The sequence below is a fragment of the Pithys albifrons genome, chromosome 13, assembly GCF_047495875.1.
Source record: "Pithys albifrons albifrons isolate INPA30051 chromosome 13, PitAlb_v1, whole genome shotgun sequence".
NCBI lineage: Eukaryota > Metazoa > Chordata > Aves > Passeriformes > Thamnophilidae > Pithys > Pithys albifrons.
The window spans coordinates 1,395,459-1,422,166 of NC_092470.1; the positions used below are offsets into that span (position 1 = coordinate 1,395,459).

The following is a 26,708-nucleotide window of genomic DNA, read 5'->3' on the forward strand; positions in this document are numbered from 1 at the left end:
AGCCAAAGGCCTGGCTGCTCTCAGTATGAAACCTGCTGAGAAGGAGAGGCAAGAGTATCTCAAATGCTCACCTTTGAGACGCCAATCCCCCCTGCTTGGTGCCTGCCTGAATTTCCAGGTTCCCATCCCAGGCAATGCTGTCCCTGCTGCATCCACAGCCCACTGTGCAGTGCAGGGACCGATGGGATGGCCTGAGGGAACTTTGCACTGAGCAACACCTTTCAAGGCTGCCCATCAGTTTTCTTCTGTCACTCCCACCAATTTATTGCCTTCTGCAGGTCCTGCTAATTGGCTTAATCTCCCCCAGCCAGTGGGTCAGGCTCTAACTCTGCCCCACCAGCAATCCATGCTCCCGTGTGAGCCTCGCAAAGTGCACTCTGCTCTCCCAAGTGCAGTAATCACCCTGATCCACTGTACTGGGACTTCTGAAGTTTATCACTTAGGAAAGTATGATTCATAATTCTGAAGTCTCTAGAAGGAACCCATGTTTTCCTCACACGTACTTGGCCAATATTCACTATACAGTGCATTGCTTGGCCATTTGCTGCAATTCCTCTCGCTGAAAGCCTGAACCAGCATAAAAGTCAGTCTTTCAAAACAGACCCCAATGACAAAAGCCAGTAATATGCCACACAGCACTTGAGCAATAAGAAAGGACAATCAATCAAAAATATTAAAAGCTCCTTGTAGTATGAACAGCAATAAAGTTGTGAGGGGAGCTCATCATTTCCCTGTCACTGAGGTTGGTTGTCTGGCCACAGACCTGAGGCCACTGCCTGGATTTTCCATCCTGGAAATCCATCCCAGATTTTCAGCTCTTCCTTGTACCCTCCCTGGACAGCTCCAGCAGCTTCCCCTCCTGCTGCTGCTTCCCAGCACCTTGCAAAGGAGAACTCCCCAGGCATGAAGGCCCTGGCTGGGCAACTAATATGAACCCAAACCACTTGGGTATGATTTTCCTCTGGGTAGTAAAGGGCAACATTGCAGCTCATTTAATTTTTCAGTGATGCCCTAAAATAACATCCTGATGATTCTGCAGGAATGAGAGTCACAGAAAAGCATCTCCCTTCCTTGCTTGCCAGGGCAGGGAGGTACCAAAGGGGCCAACCTTCACCTGAGAACCAGCAAGGGAAAGATGTTTTGCAGAACACCACCTGATTCTATTACATACCTGCCACGTGCAAGGGAGGAGAGACAGAAATACAAAGATTTCTATTCTTACCTGTATTAAATAAAAGTTATTAGCTAGAAGTGTCCTCAGAGTAATCAAAGCTTTATGAACCCAGCACTGCCCGCCGGACTCTGGACAGAGCACAGGCTGGAAAGGTTTTTGACTCCCCTACGAGGACCACACTTAATCTAAGGAAAACTTACTAGCAATAAGTGCTTCCAGACAATCATATCCTTATGTCCCCAACACTGCCTACCAAACAGGGACCGCACACAGGCTGGAAGGGGTTCTGACCTCTGACATGAGAACACACTTAAGCCAAGGAAGAACTTACAGCTATATAAGCATCTCCAGAAAATGAGAGCCTTATGAACCCAACATTGCCTAATGACACGGACAGCACACAGGGTGGAAGGGTTTCTAACCTCTGCTCTGAGACCACATTTAATAGCAAGAAAAGAACTTTGCCCACAACCGCTCCCGAAATAACATTTATTAATACAAATATGTGACAGTTATTGTGGGTTCTGCTTTGCCGGTGAGAACGTTCAGCTGCAAGATTGTATTTCATTGATAATAAAGGACCCCAAAAGAAACCAGCACAAAACACATTCTACAGAGACAAGCACACTAAACTCAAGTTACAATAGAGCAATGTATCTCACTCTCACAACAGACAGAAATTAGCAACAAAAAACTACTAACTAGAAACACAGCCACCTAAACCACTTATTTAGACACCTTTTCAATAAAATAGGACAATAAAATAGCTTGCACACCACTCTCTCTGCAACACAAAGCAAAAGGAAAGAACAGAGCTGCTTCTCATCAACACACATGTTGAAGAAAGAAACTGCACACTGCAAAAGAACACAATAACTAATATAAAGTAGCAAAGTGTAAAGCAAGTTAATGTTATTAGTATTAAGGTAGCAAAACACAGTTAGTAAAGGAGGTGCTTATAAAGTAAGAATCAAAGTAGCTGTAAGCATAAGATGTAAGTTAGAATGTATAAAGGAATAAGCTTTTGTAAGGAAGTAAAGTATAAGATATAAAGTATAGAGTAGAGAAAGCACATGGTTTCCTCACCCCTACATTGTTCCAGGAGGTGGAAGAAGGCAGGACAAGCTGCCAGCAGTTACCCCAGCGGAGATGATGACATTTCTCCCCAGTTTTAGTTTAAACTCTACTTCTTTTTATACCTTTTTTTTTCTTCAAATGGTTTCACGTGACTAAAGTCAATGCTTTGGGGGTGTTACAGATGCCTGAGGAGGGGGGGTGGCTCCTTGAGCGGTCATAGAAGATATCACGAAGGAGGGCCATGTCACTCTTTACAACACTCCATCCTTTGTTAATCTTACCAGTTTGAAAACTCTTTGTCCTCTGCTGGGAGCATCCAATCCTCCAGGGGGCTGAGGCGTTTCCTCAACTCATCAAGCTTAATCAGGCCATCACCCCACAACTCCAGCCCGTGACTATAGTCACATAAACCACACAATATCTGCATTAGAGCTTTGCAATATGATGTGCTCTTATATTATGGGAATCATCCAGTATCTGTGGAGGTAATCTATGAGTTAATTGTGTCATGATTAGTTAAATTTTAATATACAATATGATTACTAGAATTAAAAGTAAAATTGTTAATATCAATAATTACAGGGTGAAGCATTTTGTTGCGAATTCCAGTAGCTGTTGGTAGCAGTCCAGTAGCAGTGGACCATCTGAACAGGGGGTCTCACCAGTGGTGCCCTCTGTCTTTTTTTACCCTTTTTATTACGTGATGACAGTAATAAGAGTTTTTGTTTATTTTCTTGGGCTTGTTTTGGCAATTGCTTTAGATCATCATGTTGTAACAGTCTCTTTACTTGAGTGAGGTTCATACCAATGGGGGTAATGTGTAGATCTACTAATTGGTAAGACAGGACAGAAGCAGCTTTAAAATTGTTTCTTATAATAAAGGAAAAAGAAAAAAAAGAAGTTACAAACATTAGTGTGATTACAAGTACTAAATTACACGAAGTTTTCATTCAAGTGCATCTTTTACCAGTGTAAATGAGCACTGTTGTTAAGGTTTTAGTTAGGACGAATTTTAAAATTACAAACATTTTTGTTTAGTTTCAAGACCAATGTCTTGGGCATAAATAAGTTTTTGTGGTTTTTGCCCAATGCATGTATGGACTTTAGGTTTTTCAGATTATAATGCACAGCAGAACTAATATCAATGTTAGAACTAATGGCAGTGCTCTTTGTGGGCACTGGAGGTTTGTTTACGTCAGTTCTTTTGTTCCACGTTCACTTGATGTTTCTGCAAACAGAAAAAACCCGAACAAACACCGGAGCAAAGCAACCTGCTGTGTTTATTAAAAGGACAGCAAAAGTTACTGAGCTTGAAACTCTTCATATTTAGGGCGGCTCTCTACATATGAGAACTTCTTGATTTAGTGTAATAATTTTAGAAAAATTTTGATGCAGCTGCAGTCAAAAGAGCAGTTTAAAAGCTTTTTGACCACCCCGTCAGTACTTTTAAGATTTTGTGGAGTTAGCTTTTTTCTTTGCTCTTCCACCAGAAGGGTGGCAGAAGGGTTTGGGGTGTGGGTTTGGTTTTTTTTCTCTGTGGCTTTTGTTATACTTACTTCCAATGGACAAGGGTGTTCCCTGGAGAAGCCAGGAGAGGCTTTTTAGGTTTATCTCAGCTTCTGTTGTTCTCTCTAGCTGCAGTTAAGGATTCAGCTGCATAAGTAATCTCTCTCTTAGTAGAAAGGTGTCAGGGCTATCACCCCACACATACTGTATATACATATATTTATACTTCTCTTAATCTTTCTCTGTATTCCTTTTATCATCAGTGAAAACGACAATGACTTTAAAATGAAAATATGAATATTTTTGTCAAAGGAGGGTAATAAAATCTTCATAAGAGGATCCAGATCTTTTGAATGATAGTGATGATACACAATGTCTCAGCTACACGTGAAATGAGCTGTAAAATCTTACCAAGACAACAGTTAATTTCACACAAAATGAAAATAAGAATTCTGTAGTCTTTGAAATTGTATTTTCATAATCACATGAGTAAGTGTATAAGCACCTTGTAAATTGTTGCAGTTTGGAATTATGTAAATTCTCTCCCCTGTCACTAACTACCCATGCCATTAGTTAACAAGAGAAGCAGTTAACTGCTACCATCTTCTTCTTGATCGGTTGGGTGGGGGCAGGTTGTCTCTTTTGGTTTTGGGGACATTTTTCCATTTTTAGCTCGGTGGAACGCAGGAGTGGTGTGTGTGCTGCTGAGGAGGGAAGCCGTTTTCTGGCTGCTCCTCGTTGCTGCTGCTGCAGCTGCTTCTTGGTGAGGTGGTTCCTTTCTCCTCACCGCGGCTGTTCTGGTTTCTGCATTTGGGGTCCCGGTCTCTGCTCCGGTCTCACCACCACCTGCACCGTCACGGCCTGCCCGCCCCGGCTGGGGCAGCGACCCAGGAGAGAGAGGTTTGCAGCTGCTTTCCAGGACATGCGGCGGTTCCCGCTTCCAGTTTTCCTTCTTCATTTGGGACAAGAGACACAGGGAGAGACAGAATTCATCTGAGTGCTCACTGCTCGTCTGCCTCACTGGAGAGGGACTGGGAGCTCACCCTGCAGCCAGCCGGGCTGTGACACAGACACTGCCCATAAGTATAACTTTTCTCCAGGAGGAAACTGGCTGGTTTGGGGGGGTTGTTATTGGTTTCTTTTTCTTGTGTTGGGAAGCAGTTTGCTCTGGTCTGTTTACAGTTATAGCTATACCTACATATATATATATATATATATATATATATATATATATTTCAGTTAAGAACAGTTATCCTTCTTATATCCATTTTCTGATTAAAGTTCCTTTTCTTAAATTTGATGAAGAGTGGCGTGATTATTGTGGAGGAAACCCCCTCCTTTGCTTGTGGGTAAACATTTTGGGTTTTCCCCTCAAACCAAGACATAAATAATAAACAGGATATCCACTGAGAATACAAAAATGAGCCAGAAAGTAGAAGAATGGCTGTATGTAAAGCATTGAACAAGTATCAGTCAAGTTGAAGTAAATTGATAATTCATATAATCATGTCATGTCATTCATATATTCATATGTTCTAATTGGACACATAATGTAAATGCAAGCTACTAATTTATCAAGCACTAGCAGTTCAACCAAACTGCCTTGTGAAGATTTATTTTAATTACAGAGCAGCATTTCTGGTGACAATCTAAGTTTCTCTTTCCAAGTCATAACTGCACACATTTTACATCCATAAAGCATTTTAAAAAAGAGAAAATAATTGAATTTAAAACTCTGCTTGCAGCCTTCCAGAGATTTAAAGATGATTATGATCCAAGATTGGTTGCCAAGGGTTCTATGCATGTATGTTAAATGTTGTCAGATATTTTGTTACAAATAACAAAATAAATGGTTCAGTCTCAGACCAAGAACTTTCTAACTGCTTGTGTTCTATGCAAGGTTAGTCCATGATTACTGCACAGTGGAAGTGCTGATTTTTAGAGCAGTATTTAGTCTAGTTCTACTGATGGATTTAGGTTTTCTTTTTTCACTTGGACCTTTGCAGCACTGTAAAGGCATCATTCATGTCAGTTGTTTCTGTCAATAAACCCACTGGAATTATTTTTCAAAGCCTGCAGCACACTTTTGGTCTATGCAAGGGCCAAAGAACTGAGGAACGCTTCACTTTGGGAACAAATGCATGGCTGGCATCAATGCACAACTACCACACATCAGTGTCCAAATAAGAAGGCAGAGACAACATCAGGAGCTCTGGGCTGCCCCTGAGCCCCTGGCAGTGCCTGCCCAGCCCAGAGGGACTCCTGCCTGGCACCACTGCAGGCTGATGGTGCTTTCTGCAGCCCTTCAGCTTCTTCCATGCACAGAAGGAATGGAAAACTGAGAGCAGAGAAAGGAAAAGATTGCAGAGAACTGAAATCTGCAGCCATGAAACCCCCAAATGTCAGGATTTGAGCAAAACCTCACAAGTCATGCAAGTGCACTGCTCTGGCCTGCCCAACCCTGCCCAACAACGCTGTGTTCTCAGTTCCCTGCAGTCAGACTGGGGCTTTTAGCCATTGTCACCAGGTATTAGAAGTATTACCCACTCTTTAATCAAGTGAAAACTGAGACAAAGTTATACTGATGTGGACACAGGAAAATGGAGCTGAATTGTAACTCTGTAAAGTTTAAAACTTCCTGAAGCAAAACCTTTGGCTCTTGAAGAAAAACCTGCAAATGCAGCAGTGTGTTCCACAGGCACTTAGAAACAAATGCAGTGCTTATCACTGGGAGCTGAATTGACTTCCTAGAAAAACACCCTTCCCAACAGAACTTCCTTGTACTTTTATGACATGGAGCATTAAAATGTGCCCTTATTGCCTGTGCTGCTCTGCTCTGATGCAGCTCTCAGAGCAGCTCTCTGCAAGGCTGATGGCTCTCCAAGGGGCACTCCTGCCTTCCTGCTATCTGCTGACCTGCACTTCCAAACTCCAGCCTGGCCACTGTAAACATTTGGATCTTAAAGTGGTACTGTTGGTATGGGAACCACTAATGTTTCTTTTCCACGAATTTATCATTTGTATAAATGTCAATTCTAATTTGTACTAACAACTAATAACTTTATTGAACAGGAACTGTGCATCTAATTCCTGTAACAACAGTATTCCATCAAACAGTTAAATCCTTCTGTTTGATGTGAGGTTATTTATAACTTTGTAAAAGAAATAAGTCTTTATATTAGTAGTCCAGAGTTTCTCTTCAAAGTTAGATCTGCATTATTTCTTTGCTTCTATATAAACAGATCTCATACTGCTAGTATTTAATCAGCAGAATATGTCACCACTTAGGCTCTTCTTCTCGTTTAAGGTCAAGCTCTTTTCTTTCCATTTTGCAAACTCCACTATTGGCAAAGCTCTGAGTAAAGAATGCTCTAAATTCCTCCTAACATTTCTCAGGAATCAGAGCACCATTTCCATGGAAAAAGAAAGTTCCAGAATGCTACATTCAAATTTAAAAATAAGAATTTTGTCTATTTGAAAAATTCCAGTGTTTATTTTCTTAGTGTCATGTGTAAGCTTTCGGAGAGAAGATAAGAGAGTTCAGGAATAACATTAGTCTTCCTACAAACCACATTCTAAGCACTGTCCTTTTGGAGCTCTATGGTTTAAGCAGATTCAGGGGTGCTCTGTGTATACATAACAGAAAAAAATTATCTCAGCAGTATTTGTGTAATCATCCTAAGACATATGAACATTTAGGACAGGACAAAGGCAAATAGAGCACAGCAATGCAGAGAAGATGTAAAAATATTTATCAAAAGTGGTGCTAGTGGGAAACCCAGGAAAAGAAGTTCTTTATACAAAGCTCTTGAAAAATTGTCACCCAAAATGGCAACTAACAAGTCACTTCTTATAACAAATGAAGTATATGTAGATTAAATTCAGCAAGATAAACTTTATTACAATGTGATGAAGAAAACAGAAACAATTCTAATATGCATTGAGGTTACCTGTGAATTTAATACATACTCAGGCTACAGGATAAAATAGTAATCTAATGCCTGAACTAGAAAAGCTATTAAAGCAAAAGCCCAAGTACAGAAGTAATAGCATTTTAGCATTTGATATATTAATATAAAAATGTTTAAATGTGAGATTGCTCTTGTGCTTTATGTTACTCATAAAGACCAAAGGGTATCACTGCTTTCTAGAAATGATAAGCTTCATTGTTTCCACAATAATGTAACAGATTTATGTTTTTGTTGTCCTAATAATTTTTAATCAGAAAAGATTATTATACATTAGACATATGAGAAATACCTATATTCTGTAAGATAAAATTAAAAACCTCATCGGGACATGTCTCAAACCCTCAGGTATTATTCTGAGCTCTGAAATAATTAGAGTTAGCCCTTTGTAGCCCTGATGACACACCACTGATACATTTAAGTTGCTGCTTTGGGCACCATCTGAAAGAGGATGGTTTAAAGCATAGAGAAGAAACAGGACCGTAGTCAACAGCAGTTTAAGCAGATTATTGGCTGAGGTTTCTGCCCAGCACCCTTGGAAACAGAGCTAGTTTGGGTCAAAATCCCCAGAAGGTGTGAATAATTCAAACATGACAGTCTGAAACACAAAAAATCTTTTTGTGTGTCTCAGAGCATTTTCTCTCTTCAAAAGCAAACATTTTCTGTCACACTCCAAAACTCTGCTCACAAGCAAGCTACACAGCATTAGAATTATTATTTCTAGCACACTTTGTCTGATGGCCTCCACAAGAAATCTGAAGGGTTTGTCCAACTATCTCATCATCAGCTAAAGAGCCTGTGAAACACTGAACCACTGGACATGTTACAGAGCTGGCTGAGACAAAGCTTTTCAAACACAGAGGAAGAAAATACGCTTTTCTGCCATGAAAAATGGGCTACAATTTACCCTTTACTAAGGAGAGAGGAAGACAAGGAGTATTTTTCATAGTACTCAATTAATGCATTTTTATGTTTCAGTATCGCTTCAGTCAAGTGTGAGTTGATCTGAACGTGACAAAGTGGCTCTGGGAGAGCTCCCCAGGCCTCTGGCAGCTCCCACCCTGGGAGCAGCACCAGGGGCTGCCAGGAGCTGCCAAGTGGCCGAGCCCAGGCTGCGGGCACAGAGCAGGCGGCACTGCCCGGTATGGGCACAGCAGGGACTGGGACACCCGAGGGCACGGAGAGCCACAGGGAGCTCCTCAGACAGACAACAGCTCACAAGGCCTGATTAAATATTTGCAGGCTTCAGACTTTTAGATTTGTGTGTGCAGTGTGATTCTCAGGCAGAGGAGTGAGAGCCAAGGTGGGAGCAGGGCAGGAACGCGGCGGGTGCAGTGCAAGCTCCGGCTCCATCGGCTCCACTGAGCACCACGGCCAAGCCCAGGCCAGGGCAGAGCCCAGAACACTCTGCTCATTGAGCAGGACTGCACCGAACTCTGCGGTGCTTCTGCGTGTGGACAAAGCTCCACTGGGGATGAAGCTGAGACCACCGACCCCCTTTCCCCCGGCCCGGAGCCAGCCCCGCACGCCGCGCTCCGGGGCAGCACTGGCTCCCTCCCCTCCTCTCCAAGCCTGAGTTACAGACTGCACTGCAGCTTGTTCAGAGCACTGCCTTTTATGACATCGGAAGAGAAGCTTATTCTTTTGTATTTGCAGATTGAGAGTAAGACAATAACATAAATCAAAGGCATTCACTTCTCACTCTGATCCCTACACTCTCTCCTTTCCCCTCCCTACAGGAATCACCAGCCCACCATGAACCGAAACTAAATGTACTTGATTTCATGTTAAGTCTTTGCTCATATTAAATTACCTTCCCCACATCCTCTCAAAAAGCAAAACAGAAAAAAACCAAAACAGGATGCATTTAGGAAGGCTGGAAATACAATTAAGATCTGACACATGAAATGTTTCTGTGATATTTGATTTGCCTTGTAATAGTTCACCCTTAGAAAAGAAACAGTTCACCAGTAAGCTCAAAAACAACAAAGGTGTCTGACACACTACCCAGGAGGTGTCCCCCACTTCTCCCTGAGTGCCCAGGCAGGAATGCCATCCTTCCTGAGATGCTGGTCCCCTGAGGAGGATCTGTGTGCTCTGGGCAGCACAGGCACCCAGCACAGAGCTGGCTCAGAGCAGCCCCTGAACGTGGGCACTTCAGTCCTGAGGGGACTTTTGTTCACAGCCTCAAGTGCTTCTAAATGGGAGTCAAGACTACAACTTCACATGAATCACTCACTTGCCAAAAGCGGCTCGTTCACAACATTTACCAGGCGTATTTTTTGTTCAGAGCTATAAAGCTCTAAAAGGTAAGCGTGTGCTTTTTTAAGGTTTAAAGAAATAAACCCACGACCTCAAGATGAAATCAATACTCCTAAAAATCCCTTTTTGAGAAGAAACTAACAAAGTCAGAATTAAGTAATTTCAGATACTGTTTACTTACAGACAGGGATATTAACTGCGCGGTAATGTCCAGTTCCTGTACTGCTTTCAGGAACTCCACCAACCAGACCCAAACTGCTCCAGTCTCTCCACAGACCCAAAGGCAACACAAAGAATGAAGGCTCAATGATGGCCTCTGGTAAACAACCCATATGGAAACTCTACGTAATATTTTTATACCTTCCAAGTTTTCCTGTCCACTTCTGATTTTAACCATTTTTCCATTTTAGAAGTGTTTTTCTCCCTTCTAACACTAGAGGAAACTGGCCACAAACTGAAACTCAATGCACACCAACTCTGTCAAAAGCATAAAATAATTTCCCCACAGAGGGTCACTTTTAATCCAAAGGCACTTTGTAAGTGTCCCTTACAGGCCAGCAGTGCTTGTAACCACAGTCAGGATGTATCTCATACAGATATACATGTGATATGCACTGTGGGACAAAGTGTGCTGCCATTTTATGACATAAGTAAGATTTACTACAGAAAAAAATGCTAAAAAGTAAGAAAATATAAGCGAATCATTTAACAAAAAAGGGAAAAGACAATCTTGAGATGGGGACTAAGTGTCCTGGGAATGAGTGATAAATTTCATGATCCTTGCAGAGCTGTGCCTACCACACAATATTTTAATTTCTTTAAACATTGTATTTATACCTGTGCTACTGCTGTGTGAGGTTTCATATATTTAACATGGGAGAAATTCCTGTCCCCAAATCTATAATCTTGCTGCTCCTTGCTACTGGAGCTGGAGCTACTGGGATGCCTGAAATGTGTTTGGCAATATTTTCCACATCTACATAGCAAGGAGAAAATTCTAGTTCAGTGTTTGATACTATTAAATCTAATTCCATATGCTTCTATTTCAATATATGGATTATTAGCTATCAACATTTCAATTATTTATAAGTTTATAATGAGAGTGAGGTACTGTTCTTAGTGGGCAGAAGCATTCAGGGACGGAGGGTTTGGAGAAACAGAGAAGTAAGTGAGATTTATGCAACTGGAAGACAAACTTCTGGGGATGAAAGCCCTTTTTGAAAGACATATAGTGCATATCCCAATTTTTCCAAAAACAACTGAGTAGTTTTTACTTCTATTTACAAATCTTAATTTTATAATTCAGTTTTGAAAAGCTGCACACACTTTTCCCCAGCTCTTTCACAGAGATTTTGTTTTGCAAACTAGTAATAGCATCTTCTGCAAGTATACAGTTCCATATCCTACAAATCCCCAAAGCTAGTGGGATTCTCCTAGAGCACTCTAAATACACTGGGAGAACAAAAGCTATTTTTGTTTAAATAAAGGCACAGCAGTGCAACTTCTTCTGGAGCCTGTCAGACAAGAGCCTGAGTCTGAGGATCTGATTTGTGAGGACTTTTCAGATGAAAAATATTCCCTAACTGCAATGAATATGGAAAGATTTCTATTCCCAAAACAGCAATGAGAAAGAAGCCAAATCATCTGTCATTCGTGTTAATTTAATTACAGGACCACATTCAATTATCCAATATAATATGCAAATGAGGTGAGTTTTGACAGCACATGCTAATTATATTCATTATACTAATTAAATCAAACAACAAAAGGGAATAAAAAGGTAATGAAATAGAAGGATATTTTTAATTAACAGGAACATTTTAATTAGAAATTGTAATTCCACAGTCTGATATAGTCTGGATGGCTAATGAAAGATGGGACATTATTTTTACTATGCAGTTTAGTTTCACTTGTCTATCCTCAGTATCATGGGACCTGTTTCTGTCAGGTAGCAGATTAAATGGTGGCTAAGGAAAAGAGAATCCCTTTTCCTTGCAGAGCAGATGCCTGACAAAGCTGTGGCCCAGCCAGAGAGCCCTGTGTGAAACACAGGCTGTTGGCTCTGTAGTAAACACGATTCATGTGCGATACAACACAGACAGCCCAGCCCAGGCTGCTCCACTGATGGGGCAGCATCGAAAATATTAAAGGAACAGTCCTGGAGTTCTGAAATTTTCAGTTTCATAACTGATTTATTTCTTCAGTGACAGCAGCTGCCCTGGAAAAGCTTTATGAATGTTAAAACAAAATAGGAAAAAAGGAAAGAAATATTACTATTATATGTGGGCAGAGTCAGCAAAATCAGTCTTTTTAACATAAACAGAGCAAGCACTATCAAAACACTGAGGAATGTGTTCCTCAGGGATCCATTGTCCTCGGTGCTCCTCGACAGAATCCCTGGGCTGGCCCAGGAGCAGCCGTGGAGCAAACCCTGACCGGGAGCGCAGCCACTGCCACGTGTGTGTGACCTGCGGGGGGCTCTGCAGGGAATGGGACCCCCAAACCCCAGCTGAGAGCGTGGCCACTGCCACGTGTGTGGGACCTGCGGGGGGCTCTGCAGGGAATGGGACCCCCAAACCCCAGCTGGGAGCGTGGCCACTGCCACGTGTGTGGGACCTGCAGGGAGCTCTGCAGGGAACGGGACCCCCAAACCCCGACCGGGAGCGCGGCCACTGCCACGTGTGTGTGACCTGCGGGGGGCTCTGCAGGGAATGGGACCCCCAAACCCCGACCGGGAGCGCAGACACTGCCACGTGTGTGTGACCTGCGGGGGGCTCTGCAGGGAATGGGACCCCCAAACCCCGACCGGGAGCGCAGACACTGCCACGTGTGTGTGACCTGCGGGGGGCTCTGCAGGGAATGGGACCCCCAAACCCCAGTTAGGAGCGTGGCCACTGCCACGTGTGTGTGACCTGCGGGGGGCTCTGCAGGGAATGGGACCCCCAAACCCCAGTTAGGAGCGTGGCCACTGCCACGTGTGTGTGACCTGCGGGGGGCTCTGCAGGGAATGGGACCCCCAAACTCCGGCTGGGAGCGCAGACACTGCCACGTGTGTGTGACCTGCGGGGGTCTCTGCAGGGAATGGGACCCCAAACCCCGGCTGGGAGCGTGGCCACTGCCACGTGTGTGTGACCTGCGGGGGGCTCTGCAGGGAATGGGACCCCCAAACCCCAGCTGGGAGCGTGGCCACTGCCACATGTGTGTGACCTGCGGGGGGCTCTGCAGGGAATGGGACCCCCAAACCCCGGCTGGGAGCGCAGACACTGCCACGTGTGTGGGACCTGCGGGGGGCTCTGCAGGGAATGGGACCCCCAAAGCCCGACCGGGAGCGCAGCCACTGCCACATGTGTGTGACCTGCGGGGGGCTCTGCAGGGAATGGGACCCCCAAACCCCGGCTGGGAGCGTGGCCACTGCCACGTGTGTGGGACCTGCGGGGGGCTCTGCAGGGAATGGGACCCCCAAACCCTGGCTGGGAGCGCAGACACTGCCACGTGTGTGTGACCTGCGGGGGGCTCTGCAGGGAATGGGACCCCCAAACCCCGGCTGGGAGCGCAGACACTGCCACATGTGTGTGACCTGCGGGGGGCTCTGCAGGGAATGGGACCACCAAACCCCGACCGGGAGCGTGGCCACTGCCACGTGTGTGTGACCTGCGGGGGGCTCTGCAGGGAATGGGACCCCCAAAGCCACAGGAAACTGCCCTCTGCAATCTGCCACTCACCTAAAGACTGTTACAGACAGTGCGAGAAATGAAGACAACCCTGTATTACATTAAATGACTGGCATATGATGCTCTTGGAAGATTTTCTTCTATGGATGTGAAATATTTAGGAAATTGCCCTTTTATGATTCTGACTGCACAGTGGTAATAGTTCACTTACTTAAATCACAATACTGCTATAGAAGGTCAGTGTTTAGGTTGACAGGCTGTAAAATTTCCTTTTTAGAAATCCATCTATTCTCCAAGCTGGGGAACTGCTTTTATTCTTTTTTTAATAATTAATGCATTTTTTTCTTTATTCCAGTATGCTGCTTTGGATATTTATCCATTGATGTGGGCAGACAAAGGAATCACAAAAGGCACACTGAAAACTCCAAACAACTGTTTGTCCTTTTTTTGTTTGGCGTGTTGAAAGGAATGAAAACATACCTCTGTTTGTAATAAGGAATACAAATTTAGAGAGGAAAAGACTTTAAACTACAAACATTTCTAAACAAATGCATATTTGACTGCAAGAAGAACGTGATTCTGCTCTGAAATATGTCAGTTATTGACTCAGTTGAAGTTGGTTCAAATACTAAATAAACAGAACTATCTGGCTTTATGGAAATTTGTTTTCATAGCTCAAGCCTAGTGTATCTATTTTTATTACACTGTTCTTGCCAGGAGTTCAAGCCTACTATTTGAAAACTTTCACTCTGAGACCCATTTTTTATTTTTAGTAGGACTCCACAGATAGTAACAACGAAAGGAAAAACTGGAAGCTCATAGCATAATAAAAAATTAAACTATAACTGGATGAATAGAAAGCACTTCCCTTTTCATGAAAGGCAGTCTGTCTTTGGTGGAAGTCACAGCACCAACAGCACCTGAAAGGAACGATCTAAACAGTTGTTCTGCTTTGCCTTGAAGGAAAAGGAAACTGCTTCCTTTCACTAAAAAATCTCCTCTGTGTTTTGCAAGGAATGCTTCAGGTTTTTAAAACGTTTTTCTAAACAAAAAAGCCAAATCAAAATGCCACTTCCTCAGTTAAAAACTTATTAATGAGGAGTATTAGAAATAACATAAAAAAGTTAAGCACATCACGGTACCTCTTGAGATGGGACCACCAAAGCAAACCACCCTAAAAGAGATTTTATGGGATGGAAAGTACTGTCATACCACGGCTGTTCAGCTGAAGCCCTAAACTTGACTCTCAGCATTGTATAAGCCACCTTGGAATCTTGGAAACTGCCTCTGGCCTGGGTTCATCAGTGGTGCCACGTGCCCCCAGCCCCAAGCTGAAGCCTCCAAGCCCCTTCCAAACCCCCATGTGAGAAGCCCACACAGCCTCTGGATGGCCCATGGCAGCCCCCCAGGCACTGCCAGGGCCAGTGCCCGCTGCCCACAGCCAGCCCTTCACCCAGGGGCACCGCCAGGCACCCCAGACTGAGCTGCTGGGAGGAAATCCCTCTCTGCACTATTCCTGGCACGTCTGTAGTGGCAAATCCTCCACGCAATGAATCACAGCTGTTTGTACTTGTGTGCCAAAAGAGAAATTTTTAAAATGCACAGAGAGACAACACAGTTTGCTGGCTCTTTGGCTTCCAGCACAACCTGGCAGGCAGCAGAGGGACTCAAAATGGCAGCAACATCACACAGACTCAAAAATGACCATATTGAAGTGCTGCCCCCACTCAGCTCCACACCCTGAGGGGGACTGGTCACTCAGGGCAGGAAGGCTGCAGGATCCTCCCTCCAGCTGTGGTCAAAGCCACAGAAACATCACTACAGAATTATGTAATAGTTGTGACAGCACTGTCAGCTTTAAGATACAACAGTGTTCCAATTATAGTCAATAACTATAGAGAGTTTCTAAGCCCAAGTTTCTCTACTACAGTCAAGAACATTATGGAGTAGCTTTTTGATAAACCTTCACTGGTAAGTTGTACCACTTACTCCTGCTCATCAGCTGAACTGAGGACACTGAACTCCTCATCCTGAACCCCTACCCCAAAATTTGAGCAAAACCAGGAAGCAGGTGGTAAAAGTATGGAGAGAGAACACAGTGAGTAATTCCACAAAATACAGCATCCAACTGATGTGGGCACCATAATGCAGTATCCACACATCCAGAGTCAGCTTTACAGACTCCAAAGAGCCAATGCCAACCTCTGCCCTGCCCAAAACACTCTGAGATGTTATATATAAGCTGAAGAAACTCTTTAAAGAGTAGAATATTTGAAATATTTTTGGAGTTTTCTGTCTGTGTTATTTTATAACCTTGTAAGAGAGGTCACAGAGTCCACTGGCAAAAGTGGACAACAGCCAAGTAAGCTAAAGGAGAATTTCCACTGCTTGCTGGACAGGGTATTTGGTTCACTACCAAAAAGATTCAAGGAGAAGAATGGCTTAAACTTAAATGAGCATGCTGGCAACCAGGGAGATGGCTGCACTGGCATTCAAGGACAAGTCTTCATGGCAGAACAGCTTAGTGGGCTTTAAAATGGGTACCACAACCACCTGATCAAGCTGACATGAAGTTAATTTGGAATTAAGAATATCAGGGGCTAAATTTACCTTGGCAGGGAGCAAGGCTAGTTACTTGCCTGCATAAGAACATGGAGTTTGCTTATGGCCACATAAAATTAATGCCTTTCTCTTAAGACACAACTTCAGTGTCTCTTGCAAACACACACTCTGTGCTCAAAGGAATCCCAAGTGCTTCAAAACCAATGCTGAAGGGATTAGTTTCCTGGAGGGACCCATGACTGAACATGCCCCTGATAACTTCTGATCCCATTTTCCATTTGCCTTACCTGGTTATCTGTGTTGTTTACAGTGAAATAGCCCACACAGATGATGACCTCGTGCAGCAGCGCCTCACAGGTGTGCTGGGAGCAGAACCACAGCAGGGAGCTGACGATGTGCCGGAAGGCAAGGGACAGTCCTTCAGCTCCCACAATGGACTGCAAAAAAGGCCAGGAAACAGCAGTTACACGCCAGCAGTATGTCCCAGAACTTGGCAGAATTGCATACACAGCAGTTGGACCCTTCTATTTTTTTTTGCAAAGTACAGACCATGTTCTTTGTTGCAGTGACTGTGCAGGACAGAATCTCTTCTTTCAGTCACTTACTGTTCACAACTGGATGTTAACATTAAAAGTCACAAAAGTAAGAATAAATTCAAATTTTCAAGGGACACAGGAAAAATTGGATTTTGCTTAGTTGACATTCAGTGTAGCGTTAGGCTGACCATTCCATTTGATATACATTACATGTTCCAGGAAAGCTTAATGTTAATAATATTTCTTAGGAATAAGCAAAAGAAACCAAACCATCTTCATTTCTGAAACAGAGCAAAATACATTTCTCCTCAGTAACTCATGCTCTGAATAGGTTACAATGATTAATAACAAATAACGAGTTTTTAAACATTAAAAAAGTTAGAAACATTCAAAAGGAGAGAACATTCAGCTGCAAAGCTTCTTGGGATGCTTTTTAAAAGTAGGCAAATTGCTGGAACATGGAGATTCAGAATTAGATTTTATCTGCGCAGCCTACAGCCTCTATTTAATAAACATGTCAAACAGACAGAGCGACACAGGGTCAAAGGGGAAAAGGAAAGCACAGGGAATGAGCATGACAGTCTCCTAACTCTAATGAAACAGCAATGCAGGCCTGGGAGAAAATCTCTTCCATTTCAGAGTTTCCTTCATTTCCTACCTTGCAGCCTGTGTTAAGTACATCACATAAATCCCAGGCCAGAGCATAGTTTAGTCTCACCACACTCCAAATCTACTCAGCAAAAGCAGAATCCTTGACAATTAGCCCAGACTCAGCCAGGGATGCTTTCCACCTTGAACCTCAAGCGTTCTGGTAAGTCAGTGTATTGTCAACATTTAATGCTCCATACAGCCACCATTTACTGCTTTACATCACGTAAATGCCACGCTATCAGGTCCACCCTCACTTAATCAGTACTGTCCACGCATGCCGTGACCCAGCACTCTGGGTTTAACCTCCCCTGATAACAACAGGTCAAAGGGCACCTGAGTTTGTGTATAAAAGTTAAACTAATTTTTCAAGGAAACTATGCTTCCTTTTTGGCCAGAATTAATATCAGCTCAGGATCCTGAGTTGTTTCTCACTACCATCTTTCAATTGTTTAGATTGTCAAATCAAATGAAATATATACCCATGAGCCATCTGTCCTAATACAAACTCTACAATACCAGACCTCTTCTGTTAATCAAACCCCCTATTCTACAGTCCTACTAATAAGTGATAAAACTATTCCTTAGAGATAATAATCAGACAGCACACAAACGAGGCTTTTCCCTCTGCTGTCTGCCAGCCCACTCTGCTCCACAGGGTCAGAATGGACAGCAAAGTGCCTCAGGTGCGTTATTTTTAACATTACAGAATCAAATCACATTAATGCACTGAAAGGGAGAGCTGCTGAGGCTGCACCAGAGTGCCTGTCCCTCCCGAAGCCCACGATGCTGCAGCTCAGTGACAGCCCAGGGGATTCCTCCTGAGCTGAGGGAACAACCCCCATCCTGCTTTCAGCCACCCTTCAGGCAGCAGTGACCGACTCGCACCATTTGATGTAGAACAAACTAATGGTTTGTTATAATTGCTGAGATACAATTGCCTTCATAGAGGATAAACACAGGCAGTGTACAAGCAGAAGATGGTGTTTTAAAAATAACTTTTAAATCTTGGCATTTAAAACCCTTGGGACACAGGGAGAAGCCCTTCAGCCAGTGGCATCTGCTGCAGCTCCCCTGCAAGCTGTGCCTGTCCCAGGTCACACCGTTACACCCACCCACAGCAACACACCAACAGCCAGTCCCAAACAAGGGGCAGGACAGAACTACTTTGGTGCACCTTGATTTACAGACAGAAACGGGAGTCAATAGTGTGTGTAAGGGTTGTTTTACAGGAAACTCCAACAAATATCCTGTTTATGTCCCTGTAAAGAAACCCTGACTGGACTGGATCCTGCAGCTGCATCCATACAAGTGAACACTGCTAGACATAAATGGCTTGTTGCTGTTGCGAGAGACTCTAAACAGACTGAAAATCAAAGGCAAGAAACACGAACTAAGAGAGACTTACACTAAATTCTTCACTTGTGCAAAGCTCTTGCTGAGTTTAATGCATTTCAGATAGAGTGTGGTACAGCTGACATACAAACTACATATTAAAAGAAACCTGTTCTAATGAATTGCATAAGATCTATGTTGTTACATGTGTTTTCAAAGCAATTCTTTTAGACACGTGTTTTATATTAACAAGAGAACAACTCTGCCAACCTATCTGAGAAACATATCAGTATTTGTATTTTCTTTGTGTGGCAAAGTGATTTATTTACACTTGAACTCTGTTAACAGACAAAGGTAAATAGAGACTTACCTTCTCAGGAATCAAAATGCAATTAAATTTTTTTTTATTTAATAAAAAGTAAGAAAAGTTAAAATTTCTAATTTTGGTCACTAAAATTTTACTTGGATTAAAAAAATTTATATCAAGTGATTTTCAATTTCAGTTGCACAATCTTAAAGCAGGTGGCCACTGAAAGCACCAGGAAATGTGAACTGTGGTTATAATACAAGAAAATTTTTCACAATAGAAAAACTTTTATTTTGTGCTTTGACCAAGATTTTTCTTTTTACGTTTTAGGGACTTATTAAATATAAAATGTACTACGGCAGAAGTGAGTAAAAAAAAAGCTAGAACATGCAATGGACTGGATATGCATTTCACATATTCTAAATTTTCACTTACATTCACTCGCCATAACTATATGGTGGAAATAACAACACTTAAAATTTTTATACATAAAACCTAAACATTTAATTGTTGAAAGTTCCTTCAGGAACTAAGATCTCAGAGACAAAACTCAGTGCAAAGGTATAATCAATAATTAACATTTTCATGGTAAGAAAAGCTTTAAAACAGGTGTTACCTGGAAGGCAGGAAGGTCAAGAACAGCAAAACTATTGAAGAACCGTAAGCTCTGAATGGCCACCTGGACTGTGTTGGCAGCATAGCTGTCCTTAGGACTGGCTGTGTTGGGGTCTGAGATGGTCCCGTGGAAGAGAACACAGTAGAGCATGTGCAGGACTCCGACCAGGTCCGTGGCCTGCAGAGCTGCCGTCAGTCCCGTGGGGTCCGGGCGGGCGCTGTCGAACACGTTCCGAGTCCTGCGGACACAGGGAGGCAGCTGAGTGGGACACTGTGGGAGGGAACTGCCCACGAGCAGCACCTGGGTGAGCTGAGGGTTAGAGAAGAAGTGAACTCGTAACAAGGAAAAATCCCACTGTCTGATGTGCCAAGACACCAGAGCACTCCCAGAAAATGCTTGCAATAATTAGGGTACTGTCTCACCCCCTCTTTAACTGCAGTGCAGCTGTGTCCTTCCACATCCTCCTCCACATACTGGTGCCTGTGCTCAAAACCAGTGTGAGGACATGCAGAATCTGACAGCTCTGAAGCTGGAGGCCTGGGGGCACTTTGGGAGCACTCCAGGGGCCCCATGCAAGCCCTGGCCAGGTCAGGAGCCCACATTCACTCTTCTTGCCTCCAACAGCAGCCAGCAGAGGTCCGGGAACCCCTGGAGGCTCTCCCTGCTGCAGGGACTGGCTGCAGGCACTGAACAAACTGCCTACCTAAGGAGCAAAATCAGTAACTGGGAACAGATGATCTTAATCAAATAGTTCTGCAGGAATTTAAGAATGAAGCGGCTGAGCAGTAAGGAAACACACTACTGCTTATTTCAGTCAGATGCTGTCATGGCACAGGGCACAGGGCAGCAAATACTAAACACAAAAGACAAACCAGCACAGCTCGAGCAAAGGGGAACTGGGTTTCTTTGCCATTTTTTAGGTATGCACATAAAATAATGGAGAAGGTTTTTTGTCACCTGGGATATCAGCACAGACAGGCAAATAACCCAGAGTGCCCTTTCCATTCTCACATCCAGACTTTCAAAAGCACTTAACATAACCCCTCCATGATTTGTACTACTTTAGTTTTTTCACATTCTTAATAATCCAGAAGATGATGCAGGACAACAACTACTAAGGAAGACTCAGATTGTCACCACCCTGGAGGCTAAATAATGTGTGGAAGGCAGGCAAGTACAAAATAAAGCCCAAAAATAATTCTGCAAGTTTCATATCCTCTGAGTTCTAATTCAAACCCATCATGAAAATTCCCTGAACTTCATTTTGGAAACACACTTAGCTGATATTGGCAATCAAAGGAAACACTAAAATACTAAGATACAGTGAACAGGAATACTGAAAATACATTACATCAAAATCTGACCTTTTATTTAATCTCCGGCATTTACCTCCTAACAAGATAAAAGAAAAGAAAAAAGAAGGAAGTGTCAATATCAAAGATATTATTCTTTTTATAATTAAAGGAAAACATGACAGGTGGTAAGAGAAAATATTATAAAAGAACAAATGAAATGAAGATATTTTTCCCTTTCATAACAACTGAAAACAAAAGAAATGGGAAAGTAGTGGAAACCAGAACCACTCTGTGAAATAATCTGTAACAGCAAAGACCAGACACTCAGAGGGCTCAGAATACTCCCACTGATCAAAACCAGTAAAGAGCTTTCCCTCGACTAGAACAGCTCTAAACAATCTCTTGTGTATCTTTCTCAGAAGCACCTTGCCCTGCTCTGCTACAGACACTGCTGTGTTTCCAGAGACCTTCCCAACACAGGCCAGGGCAGGCTGACCAACCCTGCCTTTGACAGCACAGACACTTGTCTGCAACAGAGCAACTAAAGCATGAACTCAGCAACTACCAAGTTTTGGCAATCACCACCTTCTTCTGTCATTTTCACTTTTTCTAGTGAAGCAAATAAAGTAGGTAAGAAAGCACCACCTCACCCAAACCAGGGCCTGTACACGAGAATTTGTGTCTGTGACAGCACACCCTCACTTCCTTGGACCAGAGGGAAAAACAGGCAGAGCAGGATAATGAACCTGCCTTCTCCATGTCCCAGAGGAACCCCGTGCTCAGGGAACACAACAGGACAGTATTTGGGTTGTACACAACTTGCTTTATTGGCACACATCTGCTTCCTTCAGTGCCTGCTCACATCTTTACCTTTAGAAAGCAGTTGCTCAGATGACTCACCCCTGCTTTTCACCAGTCAGATCACACATGTAGGGAGTGATCTTACCTGAAAATAGCACTTATGGGTACCATTTCTTTCTGAGCTATTTCTATTTACAATCTGTGAATGTTCAATGCTACTAAAAAAGCTTTAAAGCACGGTATCCTTTGCTGCTCCAGGATCAACGTCCCAGTCCTACTGCAGCAATACCACGACTGTACAAAACCACTCCAGACTGCAGAAGTAGCTCACAAGTCTCTGAAAGAAGCAATCAGATCTTTAGTAAAACATGGTAAGAACAAAAGAAACGTAGCTCTGTCTATTTGCCCTAAAACACTAATATTTACTCCATAAAGAATAAAAAGTGAAAGAAATACTAGAGCTCTAAGTGTGTTTGGGTGGGGCTACACTGCACAACAATTTATGGCATGGCTTTCCTTTTTCTACGCCTGGAATCCATGGCCAAGGTCTTCATTTGGAAGCTCTGTGGTCTTTGAGTGAGTGTGTGTGAATGGAGGCAGCAGAGCCACTTCCTGAGCCCTCACCTGGCCGTGCCAGCCGTGCCTTGGCACATTCCAGCTGCACAGCCCCAGCCCTGCTGGCACAGAACCGGCTGCAGAGGAGGGAGGGCGGCCCAGGGGCTGCAAAGGAGGCAAAAGGGCTGGGACCACCATGTTTACAGCTCTGTGATGTGTGTCCATGGACTCCCCAGTATTCCTCACTTGAAAATACCTTCTGAGGCCCAATGATTTACTCTGCAGGATGCAGTAGCCAAAAAGTGCTACCCATCACTCAGCTACTCCTGAGTAACTAGAATGTTTATTGCCATAGGATCACATGGGAGCACAGCTCATCTTGCCAACTAGTATTCCTTAACTTCAATCTTAGCTTTTTCAGCAGTGTGAAACAGAAAACAACACTCACAGTCAAATGATAACCCCAAAGTAATTACTGCATATGATACCTCACAGAATTTTTTCTGACTATATGCAATGAGAAGATTGACCAATTTTAGCAAAGGTTAAAGTCAGCTTGCTTTCAGCTCTCACTCCATCATTATTTTTAAACAACTCCATATGAAAAAGCTTACATTGCTGGATGAAATCCTTTCACCATTTTGTGCTGCTCTGGAGCAGAGAATGAATCAAAATATACATAAAAAAGTCAATTGTGAAATAACTCAAAATGCAAACATCATTTTTTTCACAGAAAAGACAAAAAATTTTAAAGTTATACCACAAGACAAAGCTATTAAAAAGAAATTAAAAATCTCTCTGCTAGATGTGGTGGAATGAACAAACTGCCAGCAACTTTTACTTTTGACATTGCCTGCCTGTATTATGGTTAATATGTATATGAACAGGCCACTGGCTCCTGTTGGGCTGAACTGTCAGTTACATCACTTTAAGCCTAACTGTTTACAATAAAAAGGTAAAAGACATTATTCATACTCGTTGTGGGCTTTAAAGTAGGAAAAAATCCATATGAGATGTTGGAAAATAAAGCACAAACCTTTGCATTTGGTGCTTTGAGCCACCTTGGTCAAGTCTGCACAACAGGGGATTTCATTTCTATTTATCAGCCCCCCTGAGAGGAAAGCCCAGTGAAAATACAGTGCTGAGGCAAAACCCCCTAAAAACCTTCACAACATCAGGTGACAATGTCCACAAGAAAAGCAGGTTTTACATAAGAGTGAAGAGAGGAGATTCCTGCAGCTGTGCTTCCTTTTAATTCTCCTGTTTAAGGAAGCTTTTTCTCTGTGTCTGTAACAGCTGCCAAAGTAAAATAGTCATTGTGGACAGAACCCCTTCAATTAATCCCTGAAGGGAAGCAAAACTCACCGGATTTTTTACATTGGCTGATATAGCTGGGAAAACAGACAGGCTTTCAAACTTCACCAGTCTCTACATTTAACACAGAAAACCAGGCAAATATTTATATTATGGTCAAACAATCTGCAGGATTAAAAAAAAAAGCTTAATGAAACGCAGGGAATTTTCATTATGGGTCGCCATGATGGATTTTAGCTTCGGCCATCAAGGAGTCTCAGGAATTGTTACAGGGTTTATGCCTTACAAAAAAGGTTTAAGAATTTAAAAATGTGGATATATCCATCACAGGAAAGAAAGATACTAAACAGTGGCACTTCATTGCTTAAAATATACCACTATTTATTAAAAACAGGAATTCAATACAGCTTGATGAGAAACAGCATACTCTGCAGAACAAGTAAAAAACTACAATTTCTCCAAGCTTCAATATGAGCACACTGTTTATATCTGAAAACATATTGTTTTAAAAACTGACTGAGCTAGCAAGCAGACAAGCCTCTCCAAGGGTATACATTGTAATGTTTGTATATTTGAAATATATACTCCTGATTAAAAACATGGAGCAAAATGGAAACATGAGTTTTCAAAAGGCTTAGAATATAATCTGTTGGGATTTTTTATTATTAGCATTTAAAAACTATCACTGGTACTTTCTGCTTCTAAATTATTTTATTTAGAAAGAGATGTCAAAATAAAGAGGTAAAATAATAATGAAAAAAGAATAAAGAAATATTTAGCACCTGTCAGGCCCTGTTACAATTCACACTATCAAGGCAGGGACTGCAGGGCTGCCTAAGAGCGATGACGTGAAACCTTTCAGGAATTTCAGGAACAAGTTTTAGTTTAGCACTTGCTGGAGCTGCTGCCCCTTGGAGTGGTGAGAAGCACAACCAAGGTTCAGATAGACTTGCATCTGATTCACCACCCAGCAGCCAAAACAGACATTATCTTAATTACTGTAATAAACCTGAGACCAGACCATCCTCCTTCCTTGTGTACCTGTGACATGACAGTCATGGTTTCCTGATCCAACCCTGAGTCTGCAGCTTTCTGCACTGCATCCTGTAACACACAGCTCTGTGAGCTGTTGACACAGGCATAGACATACGAAACACTGGTTGGAGATGCCACAGAACAGCAACCATTTAGGCACTGCACTGCTCTGACATTCACCCAGATTAACACAGGAGCTTGCAGACAGTCCTTACATCAGGAAAACAGCACAAGTTTCAAACAGCTGATGTCCCAAGAAGCTACGCAGTTTGAGGGACTATTATTTGTAATATTCTCCTTATGCACAACTCACTTTCCTCCTGGTATCTGTGCTCCTGCTCCCCCCGTCCTGCTCTCAGGGAGAATGCTCTGCCTCAGTGACCAACCCTCACACTAGAGCCGAGCATTCCTCCTGCTCTTTGCATCAACTGTCTGGTCACTTTGAATTTATTCCTTCATACTAATGGGCAAAAGTGAAATAAGGCATTAACTATAATCTTCCATAGAGTAACAACTACACATCTAGGACAGGAACCTCAGTTCCAGACAATTACAGAGGAAAAAGGGATCCAGACTTGATGAACACTGAGCAGTACAAGAAAAGACAGGAACATAAGGAAAATCCTTGCTATGCTCATGAGGGACTTGCCATACATGCCTGATTTTAGGGAAGACTGAGCTGGGCAGTTATTAATGCTCCCTGCATTCCATGCCTGCTCATTGTTCTCTGTCCTGTGGGTACAAGCCAAGCACATTCCAAATGTTTATTCAGGATTTGAAGGCCCAAAATAGGCCTTGTATCCCTCATACTAACAATAATACATTCTGGCAAACAGGGCTATTGCCCTGAACATTGCTGCTGGACATCTGGAATGGGACACAAACTGCAAGAGATTGACATGGCCATATAAACCACTGCTATTCTGTATAAAGACTATTTAACATTTTGCTTTATTTCAGGTTCATAAAAGTGTCTCTGTTTTCAGTTCTGGCTACTGTTACTCTTAGGGGTGTGCAAACAACAGCTAAGCATTATTATGGCCACAATTTTCAAGCCTAAGTCTCAAATGTCAGGTTCATCTGCACAGCAGAGAGAGTTCAATATTCAGATATGCTGCATTTTATGATTTCTCACTACATACAGTAAGAGACAACACCCTGTTTTCAGCTCTCATACACCTTTTTTTTAACTCATTAGGGAGAAAGGACCTCTTGCCTCCACTGAGTAATGGCTGCAATACACCACCAGGAATATGGGATTTCCAGTTGGAGGTTTCAAGTCACTCTCAGTGACTCTCACTATGCAACAGAAGAGGGCATAAAATTATCAAAACGAGGTTTACATGGGGTTACAAGTACTTATGGCTTTTAAAAAATGATCTTTTATATGTATTACACTGTTTGGAAAATGTGTTATTACATCCACAGCAAAACTTCAATTACAAGAATCAATCAAGCATTTATTAGCCAGTATCAAAAATTATAATTTGAGAAGATCAATATCAAAGTTAAATCTTTTTTAAAGATCTTTATCACCAATGAAAAGAAATTCCCTCTCTTATACTAGGATATGTTTATAACACATGTACAGAATGGATTCCCTCATTTCAATAACGTTTTATGATTCTAAAATTGAGGCTCCTCCAATTTATGTTTCTACATTAGTAAGACTTTCCTTTATTGGATCTAGCTCCATGATTTTGCACCTTTTTTTTCTCCCCACAAGTCTACCACAGTAATAAAAGTCTCTTTGCTCATGTCTTAAAATTTTACCATCTTCATTATATCAACCACAGACCTCATTTAATACCTAATGTTGAGATACATATATGAAACAATTGAGGCTATTCTCTAATAATCATTATTGTTGTGACACCCTGCCTGATGCAGAATGAGGGGCAGGGAGGTAGTTGACTGAGATCTCTTCCCTGCCTATAGAATTGTTTTCCTTGAAGTAACTGCCCAAATAAACATTGGGTATCAATTCAGGGCTTGGTTTAGAAACACTCTGCTAAATTTGGGAGTTTTATGAAATGTTCTTGGGAG

General features: G+C 42.6%; 1 protein-coding gene across 3 annotated transcripts in view; it reads right to left on the bottom strand.

Moving 5' to 3' along the window:
• Positions 1-26,708, bottom strand: part of SCAPER (S-phase cyclin A associated protein in the ER) — a 162,814-nt gene that overhangs the window by 7,706 nt on the left and 128,400 nt on the right. For all 3 annotated transcript variants that reach the window (XM_071568602.1, XM_071568600.1, XM_071568601.1), the window contains exons 28-29: positions 19,663-19,900; positions 16,508-16,657 (exon numbers count right to left, since the gene is read on the bottom strand). In XM_071568602.1, the coding sequence (XP_071424703.1) occupies positions 16,508-16,657; positions 19,663-19,900 (388 nt within the window). The remainder of the gene's footprint in view (positions 1-16,507; positions 16,658-19,662; positions 19,901-26,708) is intronic.